The 16,004-nt window shown below is 42.0% G+C and overlaps 1 protein-coding gene across 1 annotated transcript in view; it reads right to left on the reverse strand.

The window, feature by feature from the left end:
- Positions 1-1,323: 1,323 nt before the first annotated feature.
- WSCD1 (WSC domain containing 1) overlaps positions 1,324-16,004 on the reverse strand; it is a 29,129-nt gene continuing 14,448 nt past the window's right edge. Inside the window, exons 4-8 of the mRNA XM_033171939.1 lie at positions 13,475-13,596; positions 7,216-7,393; positions 3,314-3,478; positions 2,623-2,823; positions 1,324-1,945 (exon numbers count right to left, since the gene is read on the reverse strand). Coding sequence (XP_033027830.1) covers positions 1,593-1,945; positions 2,623-2,823; positions 3,314-3,478; positions 7,216-7,393; positions 13,475-13,596 — 1,019 coding nt within the window. The 3' untranslated portion in view covers positions 1,324-1,592. The remainder of the gene's footprint in view (positions 1,946-2,622; positions 2,824-3,313; positions 3,479-7,215; positions 7,394-13,474; positions 13,597-16,004) is intronic.

The raw sequence follows: 16,004 nt of genomic DNA on the forward strand, positions 1-16,004 counted from the left end.
ACAAATAGGCTCAGATGAATTTTCTGTAATGCTCTTATTAATCTGATGTGGGTGAGACAAAAAGGCATCCATATTCCTCCATGTGGTTTTTGCTTGTATTTATTTATCCCTCCTCCAAACCACTGTGGTTGAAAGTCATGTCAGTCTTCCACTCACCCCCCATGTTACCCTTATGTATTTTTTTTTCACTTGTGATGGAAAACTCCATGCTGGCATTTCCCTCTTGGTTAGCAAGTAAGACAATATTGTATGCACTTTAAGCAGTGTCACAAGGCACACTGTGTGGTCCCTGATCTGTCCTGTCATAGGAGCTCCATTTCACTCTTTTGATGCCCCACCACTGGATGAACAGTGGCATAACAATATTGTTGTTGTTGGAATCATAGTGTGGGAAAGAAGCTCAAAGATAATGCAGGGAATCCATTGCACTGGTTACCTAGATGGGCAGCCACCCAATCTCTGCTTTGAAACCTTTGGCTGAATGAGAGTCCACCCTGTTCTGATTGCATAGTTGCCTCTTGTTTCATGCCAGAGCTCATCAAAGGCATGCTGGTAAGAGATTGCCAGGGCTGGTGCAAGCTGGAGTTATAGTCAAGATTTCCACAAATCTGACGAAACTGAATTAAAGAGACACCCCGCCCAAGTTAAAAAAAAATTAATGCAACATCACTATTGCCAAATTCTAGAATTCCACGCCTTTCCCCTCTAAAATCCCTAAACCCAACAAGATGCATAATTTGAAATTCAAATGAATCCTCGTTTAAAGAATATGGGTTGCATCCAATGACTGAGTCTTATTCCAAGTAGACCCACTGATTATTATTTTTTAATGACTAACTTAGGCCCATTAACACCAATGGGTTTCCTCTGAGTAGAATTTTGTTGGAGATAGATATCCATTCAGCCATCTCCAGTAGGAAAGCAAGAGGAATAATTGCTCCCAATTTGATTTCATTAGAAATCTTGAGGAGGTAATGTCCCCACTTGAGATTGCCTAGATTACAACCCTCTAGACGTGTCCTTTTCATGGAGGACAAAGACCCAGTTTTTAAAATTCATAAATAAAGGAAGAAGGCAGAGGAAACAACTCTCTCCCCCCCCCCAAAAAAAAACTACTTAGCTAAAAATATTTATCAGGGTGAGTTTAAAACAAAGAAAGTAAGGGGGTAACTTGCACATTTGAATTTCCAAAACTGTTATAAAAGTTATAGTTACTCTTGAGAAATACTGATAGTAGGCAGTTGGGGGGATACAAAGGAAATGTCTGCCTCCCCCACACCACCACCCCCACACATTTCCCATAATTAGCAGTGCACACAAGTGTTAAAATTTGTAGCCATTTATAGAGAAAAGGACACACAGAGGCAGAGACGCTAATGTCTTTTGCCTTGGTTTATAACCCAATTTCCATCCTTCATTGCTTGCCTTTTGTAGCACTTAGTACCCCTGAAGAGCGTCCAAGTCTCAAGAATTTGCATTCATCAGCAGACCCTGTGCAAATCTTCCCTTTTTACTGCTATAAAATTCTGGCCTTTAAAAAAATTTCATTATTAGGATCTTTTTTTTTAATGGAGCTAGCTGGTCATATGACATCATCTGGGCAAATACTCTTTTGGAAGCCCGATAAAGTTTCTCTCTCTCAGGGCTTTGTCCACCATCATAATGTATTTATTGATCATGTTTTTCATCTCCTCTGTGAATGGGTCAAATCCCTTCTGCTTGGCTCCTGACCGCTTGAAGTTCCCATCTCGGTTGTTCTCAACACAGAGCAACCGGTCCTCCGTCACTGTGATGTTCAGGAATCTGACCATTTCTTTCAGATTAGGGAGCAGGGCCTGCTTCAAGTCTTCGTAGTGGATGACGAGGAGACGTTTGCCATATTTGAGCCAGTCCAACACGTGGGAAGCCCACCAGGAAGCATAGCTGTTTACAAAATCTGGCCACTCTGTAAAGTGAAAGACAAAATAAAGGATATTGACTTATCTGTCTTCAAACCAGTTTTAAGATGAATATGGTAAAGACAAAACTTATGGTTAAAAATATGCAGGAACAAGAACAAAAAGAATTCCAGGAGAAGATTGGTCTGCAAATAGTTAAAGAGGCAAAATATTTAGGCGTAGAATTAACAATGAAAAATATTAATTTGTTTGAAAATAGCTATGAAAAAGTGTGGAAAGAAATTAGGAAAGATATTGAAACCTGGAGCAGGTGAAGAGTGTCATTATGGGGAAGAATCTCCATAATTAAGAAGAATGTTCTACCAAAAATGTTATATTTGTTTCAAATGATACCAATAATAAATAAAGAAATCTGCTTTGAAGAATGGAGGAAAGAGACAATGAGGTTTATATGGCAAGGCAAGAAGCCTCGTATAAATATAAACTGTCAAGAGATAAAAATGAGAGGGGGGACTAGCATTGCCAAATTTAAAATTATATTATGAGGCGGCATGCTTAGTATGGGTGAAAGATTGGATTACACTGAAAAAAACTAACATCCTAGATCTCAAAAGTTTTAACAACAGATATTAATGGCATGCCTATCTCGCTTACAAGAAGGTAATGTTTCCTTAAATCCCTCTTTGACATGAAGTTAGAAAGCAATGGCTTAGAGTTCACTTACCTTTGCTTTTCCAGTTGCGATCTGTGGCATACCCGAGATGGCCTGCACACTTCCGGTTGAATTCTGCCACCAGCGACTTGTATGGATTCCGTATCAATAAGATGGCCGAGTCAAACATTTCAATTTCTTTTTGGCCACTCTCGTGAGTTTTGACACAAATAGTTCTCCTGCTTCTCCAGTGATCCTTTTCCCCTTTAAAACCTGTGTGTATGTATATAAAGTGTGTGTTTGTGTGGATAGATAGATAGATGATAGATATAGATAGATATGATCTAAACACAATAATATATATCTCAAACACTTTAAGCAGGCCAACCACGACAATTTTGTCATGGCCCTACCAGTAATTCCCTCTTTGGTACACTTCCACCATTTCCTTGTTTGGGACCATTCTCTCCCCAACTTGCCCATGAGCCCCTGTCTGTCTTTTTGTATCCTTGGTACACTCCCCCTTTCCCTCCCCCCTTCTCCCTCACCTTTTGGTAACCTCTACTTCCTAACCACCCCTATCATGAATCCTACTAATACATTGTTCTAATCTAATGTGGCACACACCCCTTTCCTCCCCGTATTCAGTGAGCCCACTTTTTGACAAAAACACTCAGGGCCCAAAGCTGGCAGTGTGTTCTTAAAAACAAACAGACAGAAAGACAGACAGACAGGACAGGACAGACACAGCTCAATAGCCTACCTTTATTATATAGGGTTCCATCAAAATAGTAGCTCCCTGTGTAGAATCCTGTAGCGTGTTCTATCAAATGACGAGCCCAGGTGTTGCCAGCTCCAGGGAAGCTCGACAATGCCACAAATGCTTTGGATTTGGTGGGGAGAAACATCCGGTCTGTGCAGCGGGTGTCTACAACCAGACACAGATGGCATTTCATTGTTAGCAAAGTAATCCCCCCCCCAACAAATACACACACAAAATGAGAGAATTGTTGAGATTTACAACAATTATTTTTCACATGGTTGTACTTTGATAAATTCAAGATTAAAATTCTAAAAAAGCAAGCTATATACTCTAAGATCAACTGTTGTGGCCACTGATATCTCATACCTGACCCTTCTTTTGTTTGATTCTTGCAGATGTAGATGCCAATTTAAGTATGTGTATCAGCAACAATAATCCACCCTGAAGAAACCACAATTTTTCCCCTCTGTGGGTGGGAAAGCAATTAATCGCCCCATAAGTTGAGCATAATAGCAATAACCAAGCACACACACATACTTTACTTCCCTAAACACATACACACCAGGAGGCTGGATAACATTTCAGTTTTTCCATTCCACTGTTACATCCTTGCAATTTTAGAGTAAAGATGGCAAAAATAAAAATGAACACCTGTAAGTTAGAGACACCTTCCAAGGAACATGGACCCCTTTCTTTAGCTATGTTGATGGCCCAAATCAAGACCTTGCTATATCAACAACTCAATATTCTCAGTGGAGGGGTTACGCCAAGTAATATGTTTGAATGTTGAAAGTATGTGTATGTCTAGAGACAGTGGATATAACAAACATCTGTACGGCTGGATAAGTGTTTTATTGTTGCATTTGCATTTGTTTAAAAAACCAATAAAAATTGTGATGTGTGTGTGTTTGTGTTTGTGTGTGTGTGTGTGTGTGTAATACAGCACTCATGGGAAAAGGGAAATGATGAGTCACTAAGGAAAACACACCCACACACCCACACACACACGGCCAGGAAGGTAGGCATCTCACTCCCTCCATGCTTTGATAGCTGCATTCAACGCCTGGTATTTTACAGCAAAACACAAATAAAAACCAAAACAAAATAAAAAATAAAAAAATCTTTCCAGTAGCACCTTAGAGACCAACTAAGTTTGTTCTTGGTATGAACTTTTGTGTGCATGCACACTTCCAAGAACAAACTTAGTTGGTCTCTAAGGTGCTACTGGAAGGATTTTTTATTTATTTATTTATTTTTGTTTTGACTATGACAGACCAACACGGCTACCTACATGTAAATAAAAACCTGTTAGCTAAGCTTGATAAACAACAACAGATACCCTAAGCAAATGTAGTTTCACAGAAGCAGGAATAGAAGTTGCACTGAAGGAGAGGGGGGAGAACAGCAGCTATTTAGGACCAAAGGGATTCTTATCACCCAGCATCCAAAGAACTCATTTTTGAATTACAGCTCTGGCTTCACTCATTGGCTTAAAACAATGAAAGGTCGGAGTAGCAGGTTGGTTTCACCTCCGAAAAGTTGCATAGGAGGGTGCCTGCATATTTGGCTTCATATGTTTTCTTCTAGGAAGACTAGAAACTTACTCGTTTGAGAAAGAAAGAAAGAAAGAAAGAAAGAAAGAAAGAAAGAAAGAAAGAAAGAAAGAAAGATTTCAGAGTACCTTTTGTACTCATCTTTTGACAACCCTGGTCAGACTGGCTTGTCACTTTTGTTAGTTTTACCTTACACTACAGTAGATGGCTATTGGATTAACATATTTGCCCTGCAAGCCTTTTATTAAACAACCACAACAATATATGTGGCTTGGCTCTTTTGAATTAAGTATTTGCTCTGTGAGGTTTTTTGTGTTTTGTGTTTTTTTAACAAAGGACCAACTCTCTGCTTGGGGTGCATTGTGGTTAAGACTGCACAGCTTGATCTATTGAGGCTGGTGGTCTTGCTTTTGGAACAGGGGGTTGGATGGCATAATAATTTCATCCCCTCCAGCCCTAGAATTCCAGCTAAGCTTTTCTATCACCATAAAACAAAGGATTTTCTGCCTACCAGCAAGATAGATTTGGACACGCTTAATGTTTGTCTCTTAATTATCTACTTAAGACTTGTCTGTGCTAGCGGTTTCTCCAGGAAGAGATCCAAATCAGACATGTTTGAATATATACTCCCTGACTCTTATTTCTCAATGCTAGACTTGCCTATCTGTATTGCATTTTTTCTCTCCCTTAAGGACAGATCAATATTGCAAGTGCAGTGGATATATTCTGCATTACCACAAGATGAGAGAGAGAGAGAGAGAGAGAGAGATGGATTTCCCTGTGCCATATCATCCCAGTCAAAATCAATGTCAGTTCATTGTGAATAGTTAAGGGAAGTGTAGAACAGCTTTAATACATTTCAGTAGTTGTATTGACTCTCTTTTGGTCTCCCTTGAAATTCTCCCAATATTTCTCCTCAAGATGAGCTCCTGAGGTTCATCTACCCATATGTCTCCCGATTTCTTGTTATGGTTTATAAGTACAACCCTCCTCAAAGGATGATCCATGGATTTTGAGGGCCTGGCTCCCAAACCAGCCTCCAGAACCTCTGGAACAGCAACAGCCAGCACTTTCTGGCTTGGAGAGGTTGCCTCCAGCTCTGAGGACTCCAACCCAGAAGATCTAGGAGAACCACAGTCTCCCTCATGCTGTTGTTGAAGCAGACAATGAACCCAGGTTGTATGCAATGCTAGTCCTCCTCAGGGTAGAACCATTGAAATGAATGCACACGACTGACTTAGATCCATGACATTAATGGATCTAAGCTAGATACGAGGCTTCTCCTCTATTGAAGGTAGACTGCCTAAGGTCCAGTCTGGGCTGATAGTTGTTTAATGCACACTTTACACCAGTTTGCGCATTTTTTAAAGAATTTTTTTATTGGTTTTGTATATATAGAAAAACAGATACAAACAAAAAGACCACTACTCAAAAACAAAGGGACGTTGGAGATTTCAGTGTGCAGGAGAAAATGTAATAATACAGATGAGCCAGTGTGTGTGTGTGTGTGTGTGTGTGTGTGTGGTGTTATTCACAAGTTCCATACAGAAAGGGAGGTAGTAAGTAAGTGCTGCTGCAAGTGGTTTTCATTAATACAGGATATAAGATCCTACCATATTGCCTGGGATTTGTCTGTCTTTGATACGCTATTGATGACTGTGACCTTCCCTGTAAATGTCAGTCCAGCATGAGGCCAGCTGAACGTTTGATAATAATTTTGAATTTGGTCTCTGCATTTTTGTATACATTACTTAGTTGGAGAATGGCATTGAAAAATCTGGAGAAGAGCAAATTTCAAAAGATGAGTGCATTTCAGAGAGTTCGTGTGCCGTTTCAGAAAGTGAGAATTGGGTAAGTTTACCTTTAAATGCAAACTGAATTGAATTTCTTCACCTTCCTTAAAAGCTAAGTGGAATCTACACACATATAAAAAAAAATGCTGTGAAAATGATTTTTAAAAAGGTTTTGAAAAATATATTGAATTTTGCATAGCTCACTGTCGCCATCTAGTGTCCTACTTACATATTGCACTTTGCAACACATTTAAAACGTTTTATTTGCAGCTGCGTAGCTGAGTCCGTAGACTCAGGGCACTGTCAGACACACTATCCTAGGCAATGGTGGGCGGTTGCAAGGCTGCTCACCCTTATCCATTGCCCTGGAACAGCTTGCAGTATTCACTGCAGATTTCTCCTGTTATGCATTAATAAAATTATGGCACTACTTAACCCAATAGCAAATGTCTTGCCTCAGTGATTGGGGTGTAAGATGCACAGCACCTCTTTGCACATAGTTATTGATATATATATATATATATATATATATATATATATTCAACCTCTCTCTTACCTTGGACAGGAGTTTGATAGACAAAGAGATAGTCCCCCCTCTTTGGGTCTTCAGCCGTGCTGCTGCAGTTTTGCAACCTGCTACAGAATGAGCTGTCCAAGCTGTTGTGTAATGGGAAATGAATTGTTGGGAAGCCACAACGGCAATGGGGTCCTCTGATGGCTGCCAAAGGGAATTCCTAGAAAATAAAATAAAAGGCTGGAATAAAAACAGGCTAGCAAACATTAGGAAGCATCACCTGGAACTGAAATGAATGTGAAGGGAAATCCTAAAGTTCTATTTTCCTCTTCTGAATTGTCCTGTCTCAGATAAATATTCTCCTTTTCCAAACCATTTCTTGTTCACATTTCCTATGGTGGATGCTGTCAGGATTTAGAGGGTTAATCAGGCTAACTTCTTAGGCAATGAATTGTGTGAGTTCGACTGGATTGATTGATGTAAACAATGCACAGTAAGAAAACAGTGAGTTGTGTTCAAGTAGGTTCTACTCCAAATAGATCCACTGAAGGCAAGGAATCTAAGTTATTCAGGTCTATTAACCTCAATAGGTCTGCTCTGAGTAGGACTAGCATTGGATGCAACTCAGTTGTTCTAAAACAGGGGTCAACAACCTTTTTCAACCATGGGCTGGTCCACTGTCCATCAGACCTTGTGGGGGGCCAAACTATATTTTGAAAAAAAAATGAACAAATTCCTATGCCCCACAAATAACCCAGAGATGCATTTTAAATAAAAGCATACATTCTACTCATGTAAAAACACCAGGCAGGCCCCACAAATAACCCAGAGATGCATTTTAAATAAAAGGACACATTCTATTCATGTAAAAACACACTGATTCCCAGACCGTCCGCAGGTTGGATTAAGAAGGCGATTGGGCCGGATCTGGCCCCCCGGGCATTAGTTTACCTACCCATGCTATACATTGTAGGGTTTGGGGTTTTTGCTTTCTTTGCCAGTTTTGTATCACCCTGGCCACACCAGCATCCACAGCAACCCAGGTCTTAGGTTGCCTACCCTTGTTCTAAAACAAGAAGCCATACACCCATGACAGTGTAACGCACTATACCCTGGTATATGCATCTTGGTACATATCATTTCCTGAACGCATTGCAAAATTCAGAGAAGTCTGGGTTCCCAAAAACATGTGCATTTAAATTTGTTTTTCAATTGTTTCAGGAAGAATGAATTGGCTATATTCTTCTTTGAATGTGTACTGAATCAAATTTCTCCTCCGTTCTCTTTCTTAACTGAACCATTTCTGTCAAATTCCTATACCAACCTTCCCCCAGATATAGTTTGGGTGGGCATGGGTTGGCACAGGTCATCCCAGGAGTGGGGGCCCAGAACAGATTTAGGGAGGAGGCCTTCAGCAGCCCTTTTAAATAGCCTCAGATTCCACCCCTCCTCATAGCATCATCACAGCATGCAGGCTAATGCTGCAGCTGCCCGGCCTCCATTCTCTGCGTGGTCACAAAGCACTGCATCCTAGCCACTTTGTGCCACATGACAGAGTAGGCAACACAGTCAATGAAATGAAATAAACAGTGCTTTTCGACATGAATCCCAGCTCCATCTGATTCTGCAAAGGTGACAAAATGCCTTTTCCCAAATTCTGGTCATGCTCAAAGGCCACACCACGATCAGGCCCATGTGCCTGTTGAAGCCTAGGTAAAGGAATTCCCACCAGCAAAAGAGATGCAAACTCTGTACGTGGAAAAATGAGGCCCAATTAAACCATGTTACATAACTAACCATGTTCACGGGCATGCACACACCCCTCCATTAAATCTGCTCATCTTTACAGTGGGGGTGGGATAATTGTGGTAGGTCTTTCCCCAAGCAATGCATAAAAAGTGTCTGATCAAAGCAGCAGGACACCTAGATGTGTCCTATGCAAAATTTCCCTGTGTTGTTCTCATGCAGCGAACACAGGCTCTGTTGGACAAATGTAATGATCCACTCCTAATGAGGTAATTTATGGAGAGTCCCTAAGGCTCTCTTCCAGTGTTCTGGCGGCATGACGAGGCATTAAATAGTTGTCAACATAATTGGGTTCAAACCATCCCATTCTGACTTCCCCTTCAGGTTAAACATGGCAGAGAGAGAGAAAAACACAGTAGCTCTTTTAAAACTATTTTTATGAATTCTACAAGGAGATTCAGCTTGTTCGGATTTAAAACTCCATATATATATATATATATATATATATATATATATATATATATATATATAGGAACAGGTGGTGATCAAAATTGTAGACTGCAGTTACCAGGGAGGAAGACCCATTGCTGACAGTGGGGCTTCCTTCTGAGTAAATTTGTAGGGGATAGGCTGTGAGTCATTCTTTAAAAAATGGAACTTGTTACAGGTGTGTGGTGTAGAGAGGGAGACTTTGTGCCATGTCCCCATATAGGGTACGAACTGGTAGGGGACTATGAACCTTGGAGTCATGGTGGATAGCTTGATGAAGATGCTGACTCAGTGTGTGGCAGCTCTGGGGGGGGGGAGATGAATTCTGTTTCAGGGTTCATTAGAACAGGGATTGAAAAGAAAACTGCCAGTATCACAATGCTGCTATACAAATCTATGTTGACACAGCTCTTGAAATATTGTGCATGATTCTGGTCACCTCACCTCAAAAATAATGTTGCAGAGCTGTGAAAGCTTCAGAAAAGGGCAGCCAAAATGATCGAGGGGTGTGGGAGCTCCTGTCTGAAGAAAGGTTCACCATCTGGAGCTTTTTTTAGTTTAGAAAAGAAAAGGCAAATAAGAACGGACAGGATATAGGTTGGGACAGATAAACCTCAGGGTCCCTTCCAACTCTATGATTCTATGGTTCTGTGAGGAAGTGGATAGAGAGATGGGTTTTTTCCCTCCTCCCTTTCACATAACACTAGAAGTTGGGCTCCTCCAAAGAAGCAGAGTGTTGGAAGATTCAGGACAGACAAAAGGAAGCCTTCTTCATGCAACACAAGAGTCAAACTGGGTGTTTTGTCCAGCAAGACGGAACGGTGACCATTAGCTTGGATATGCCGCCTTGAGTCCTTGTCAGGTGAAAAGGTGGGGTAGAAATGGTGGTGGTGGTGGAAGTAGCTTTTTTTCAGTAGGAACTCACTGGAACTCGGTTCCAGCACCTCTCAGGTGTGTGTGTCATTGCCATTATAAGAGAACAAGGGAGTTGTTCATTTTCCAAGAAAATTAGCATTGAGTATGGAGCTTGTTCCCTGGTTCTCCAGGGGCATTGGCAGTCTAGTTTTCAATGTGTAGGGCAGGAACATGTTCAGGCAGCTATTACCTGTTTTTGTTTGTTTGTTTTTAAGAGGGGGAGCACCTTAAATATTTTTTTTGCACATGTGTATTCTGAAGACAACCATATTTCAATTTGCATATGAATCCAAGAGGTGTAGATCAGGCATGTTCAAGCATTCCAACCTAGGGCTGGTCCACAATGAGGCACTGCTACAGAAAAGGCCCTGATCCCGGAAGGCAATAACACCTAGAGAAGAGCCTCTGAAGATGCAAAAAGACAAGGCAGGTCCATAGGGCATTAGGGCATTTATTAGATACCCAGGTGCTTTATACTTATAGCCCAGGTCACAAATGTAAAAAGCTGCACTGGTCAACAGAAGCACCTTGAATGGTGGAAGCCAAGTGTCATGCCTCCTTCATCCTATTATGCTACTGATGAGGATTTGGTTTAGGGTGAATCACAACACACTTCACTCAGGCAGAAAACCACAGCAATCCCTTCTATCCCCTGGCAGCCTGGGAATGCAGCTCAGACACGAGAGCTTAACCTGCTCCACATGTAAACAGAGAAACAAGTGACTACAGAACCAGATACAGGTCATTTAAGGATTGTAGACAGAGATGCAGGCCCGCCTTTTGAAGATTCAGGTGAGACTTCCTTTGCTGAGACAACATATTTCTGTCCACTTGGAGCTATCCGTGGTCCTGATTGCTGCTCACCAGCACCGCCATGAACTGAACCGAATTCCCTTAACAATAATTGTCCTATCTGGGCTTACTTTGAGTGGATCTGACTTACTTCCACCTGAATTAGGCAGTTAGGCTTTCGTGGCATTTAAATGCAAGGAAAATAAATAAATCCAAATGAGTATACAGATTGAGATTTCAGTCATCAAATTAGAGAATAAAACATCTCAGACACCAATTTAGAGAATGAAACATAACAAAAGCATACTTTCTCTGCCTGGAATGCCATTGACTTTAATTTGTTGGCATTTGCAATAATCAAAAGAAGCATGCTCACTCAACTTACTGTAATGTTTTCTTTCTTTAAGCATATTAAACTGTCACATCTCTGCACATTTTACTCAATGATTTGAGAAATTTTTGATGATAATGCTGCTTTATTTACAATATTATGATTTGAGCAGCCTGGCTTTGCTTTGGAAAATGCAGAGCAATTTTCAGCTCCGGAGAGGATTTCTAGCAGCTCATTTCCACAAAACAAATAACACCAAGTATATTCTTCTGATTTGTAAGTAAAGGCATTGAAGGAGAATGTTGGAGAAATTATGATCAAATGGGAACATTTGTGGGGAACTAGGATAACATCTGAAGCATACCATGCTGGCTATCTTTGCTCTATTTTATTGTCTGTCAGAATACAGCCCTCTGTTCAATGGAGTCCTCTAGTTGAAGGGCTCTCCTGGCCACATCTGAATTAAATAGGCGTCCCAAGAAAGGAGAAAATGGGGGCTGGGCTTGAAAAACTAAAACTCTGGATAACCCCACTCATTGGTTTCATCAACATGAGGGATGAAACTGTGCCCTGAGGGATCCTGCATTGTAGCCTCTATGGGGCCAAAGAACACTCCCCAAGCATCCAGCTTTGGAAACAGCAGTCCAAGTAGGACCAGAACAATGGCAAAGTGGTGTCACCCACTCCTAATTCAGACAGCCACTCCATAAGAATACCATAGTTGATGATACTGAAAGCCACTGAGAGGTCAGGGAGAATTAAAAAGGACACTTTCTCCCTTTTCTCTTCCAAAAAAAGTCATCATACAGGGGAACCAAAACATTTTCAGTGCCAGGCCCGGGCCTTGACTTAAATGGATCTAGAAAATCAGTTTCCCCAAAGAGTGCCTGGATCTGGTTCTGCAACCACCTGCTCAAGAAATTTGCCCAAGAAGGGAAGATTAGCAACTGGCTGGTAGTTGCTTAGATTTCCCAAATATTGTGAGGGCTTCTTCAGGAGTGGTTTTAACACTGCCTCCTTCTAGCAGGCAGGGGCCACCATCTCTCGCAGGGAGGTATTAATCACCTCCCTGGCCCAGCCAGCTGTCCCCCCCTGTTAGTTTTTATCAGCCAAGGGGAGCAAGGGTCCAGAGCACAAGTGGTTACTCTGACCAATCTAAAAACCTTGTCCACTTCCTCCAGTCTTACTAACTGAAGCACATCCAACACAACAGGACTAGGCAGCGCTCTGGAAACCTCTCAATATTCATCTGCTGTAACAGTGGAGTCAATGTCCCAGCAGATGCAAGTGGTTTCTTTCCCTCAAAATGCTTTGAAAACTATTGGCTGGCCATGTCAAAGATTGAAAATGGTGTTCCCAAAATGGGTAAACACACAACAGAGTTCCACCTATAGCAGTGTTTTCCATCTTTACCCACGGTGCGCACTCATTTTCTACAATGAGAGAAGCCATCTGCCCAAGCTGGCAAGCAAGCATCATAATAGTATTCAAGGCTTGGGATCCCCCCCCCCACATTCTCCAGTAAGCATCTATATAATACTCCCCCCCCCCCACAGCATGGGACAGGTTGATATAAAAATGAAACAGCTCAGCTTCCATTGCCAAAGAGCAAGGTGGCCTGCGGGAAAGCAATGCTTGGAAAAGATCCATCACTTTCAACCCCTTCTCTGCACTCACGAGGTCTAGGAACTTGTACTGGAAATATGAGCCGAACTACCTCTGGATGCTGAAACTTATGAAAGCTGCCTGAATTCAAAGTTGTTAGGTGACACCGAGGGAAAGCAGCATAGCAATCTGATTTGCTTTGAAATGTGCATCATCAGCTATAGTTCTAAAATGCAATTATACACGCATTTCCCACCCCAGAACCTCAGAGCTCTCTCTCTCTCTCCCTCTCCCTCTCCCTCTCTCTCTCTCTCTCTCTCTCTCTCTCTCTCTCTTCCTAGTATCAGGCTCCAGAGGCACTAGGAAACTGATCAAAATCAGATGAAGGGATGGGGAGAAGAAAAGAAAGGGAACTGTCCTTACTTTCTTGGAGCAAAATTCGGAGCACATCTCCACTGTCAAATTGGCGTGTATCAAAGAGACCGGCAAGGTGTTTGTTAAATTCTCTGGTGCTCTGAAACACCCTCGATAGATAATATTCTGCCCTGCAGGAATAAGAAATAGTTATCTAGTTATCTCTCAAGAAACAACAACCATAGCAGCCTCTTACTATCACAGGGAAGAATATTAGTTCGTATATATATATTCTCATTCACTATTTGGATGCAATAATTGGCATTGAGAAGGAAAGTGAGAAAATTTGCTCTGCTGAAATGAACACACAGCTTCTAGTGGAGTCCTGGCTGTTAAAGTGTGCCTTAGCACAGAAAAGTTGAAATTAAATCCCCCCCAGAGGAGGCCTCTGCTATTGTTTTCATGCCTTGGTTTTCTTTTGAAGATTCCCTCCCACCCCTCCTGACTTTCCCCTGCAAGGCTTTGAAAGCTCTGATAAAAATCTACAAAGCTTTTCATGAGCTGCACCAGGAACAAAATGGAATTTCAATGAGTTGTTGAAACACCTTCAGGGAGCCCCATTCCGGGGCTGTGCGGGTGTGTTTGGTTACTACTCCATCCACAGCACCTTCTCATATTCATTCTTTTCCAAGACAGAGAGATTATATGCAACCTTCAGGAGCTAAAATAGATTTCTGCTGCGCCAGCCAAAGAGACAGGAACATGTGGGCCGAATCATGGATTCATGGGGTTGTAAAGAACTGGAAGTGACTCAGAGGTCATCTGACCAAACCAACCCTTCCTTTTAAATTTAAATGCCACATTCATGTAGTTTGCATGGTTACGTTATGTTAATTTTGCTATTCATGCACGGCAGCCGCAGAACCCTGCATGTGCCAAAATAAACTCAGAGATAACATAAATAATAATGAGGTCCCTCACAGAGCCATGGGTTCTGCGGCATCCCCATAACAGATAATGGGAAGATGGGCAGCCAACTCGTGGGGATTATCTCATCCCGAGACATCGATGAGCAACCTTATACTTCTGTAAGGGATGTAAGAAGGCATAGCTTTGCATTCATAGATCAACAGATCATAGAATTGTAGAGCTGGAAGGGACCACAAGGGTCATCTAGTCCAACCCCTGCATTGCAGGAATCTTTTGCCCAACATGGGGCTCAAACCCATGACCTTGAGATTAAGAGTCTCATACTCTACTGACTGAGGTATCATAGAATTATAGAATCATGGAGTTGGAAGAGACCACAAGGGCCATCCAGTCCAACCCCCTGCCAAGCAGGAAACACCATCAAAGCATTCCTGACAGATGGCTGTCAAGCTTCTGCTTAAAGACCTCCAAAGAAGGAGACTCCACCACACTCCTTGATAGCAAATTCCACTGCTGAACAGCTCTCGCTGATGACCATAATCCCACACTGTGTCTGTCACATGCAGCACTGCTTCCATCCTGCTACAGTTCATATTCTGTCCAAAACTATGTTATTTACCTGGCTGCCCACTGTAGCAAATTTATGTAATTTATGAAATTTACATAAGTAATTATGTAACTTACAAAAATTGCATGGTCAATACATCATTCGACCCCATTCATTTCAATGCAAAGGAAACACAGTGATAATCAATGACACATTGTATGAGGACTGAAAGCAACAACAACAAGCAAGAATACTGATCATATTTGTTAGATGGACTATAGTTAAACTATGGGATTCGCTCCCACAGGAGGCAGTGATGGCCACTGACTTGGGTGGCTTTAAAAGAGGATTAAAGAAACTCATGGATGAGAGAGATATCAATGGCTACTAGCCAAAAATGGATACGTTCTGCCTCCACAGCAATGCTTCTGAATACAAGTTGCTGGAAACCACAGGAGGGGATAGAGTTCGTGTGCTTGAATCCTGCTTGCTGGTTTCCCACAGGCAATTGTTCAGCTACTGTTGATGGCAAGATGGGCCATTGATCTGATCCAGAGGGCAGTGGTGTAGCATGGGTTGCCAGCACCTGGGGCCACGCAGAGAAGGTGGGTGGGAGGGAGGAAAGAAAATGGACGGAGAATGCATGCACATTCAACTGCCTAATGGTGTCTGCATCATCCAGGAAATGGCAGCCGCAGAGATAAAAAAAGAAGAAGAGTCGTTCTGTTGTCTGGAGAGGTCACTTCCTGCTTTGCATGGAGAAACCGTTTTCAATGGACAGAACCACAGAAGCACGCAGCTGTACTAAGGCAGCACCAGGTGTTGAAATTTTGCACCCCCTAAACAATTTTGCGTCTGGGGCAACCTCCCCTGTGCCTCGCATGCTGCACCACTGCCAGAGGGCTCCTCTTATGTTCTTATGGGTAGATTTGTGTTTCTGACATGGTCCCAACCCAGGTCCCAAGATATTTAGGGCTTTATATGCAGTGCTTTCAGGACCACTGGCACCTGCTCCCATCAGGCTGCCCCATTTAACAGACTATCAGTTGCATTCTGGAACACCTTCAAGGGCAGCCCCATATTATAGCAGTCCAAAGGAGAAGTTGCCAGAACATGGACAAC

The sequence above is a fragment of the Lacerta agilis genome, chromosome 15 (assembly GCF_009819535.1).
Source record: "Lacerta agilis isolate rLacAgi1 chromosome 15, rLacAgi1.pri, whole genome shotgun sequence".
In the NCBI taxonomy this organism is placed as follows: Eukaryota; Metazoa; Chordata; class Lepidosauria; order Squamata; family Lacertidae; genus Lacerta; species Lacerta agilis.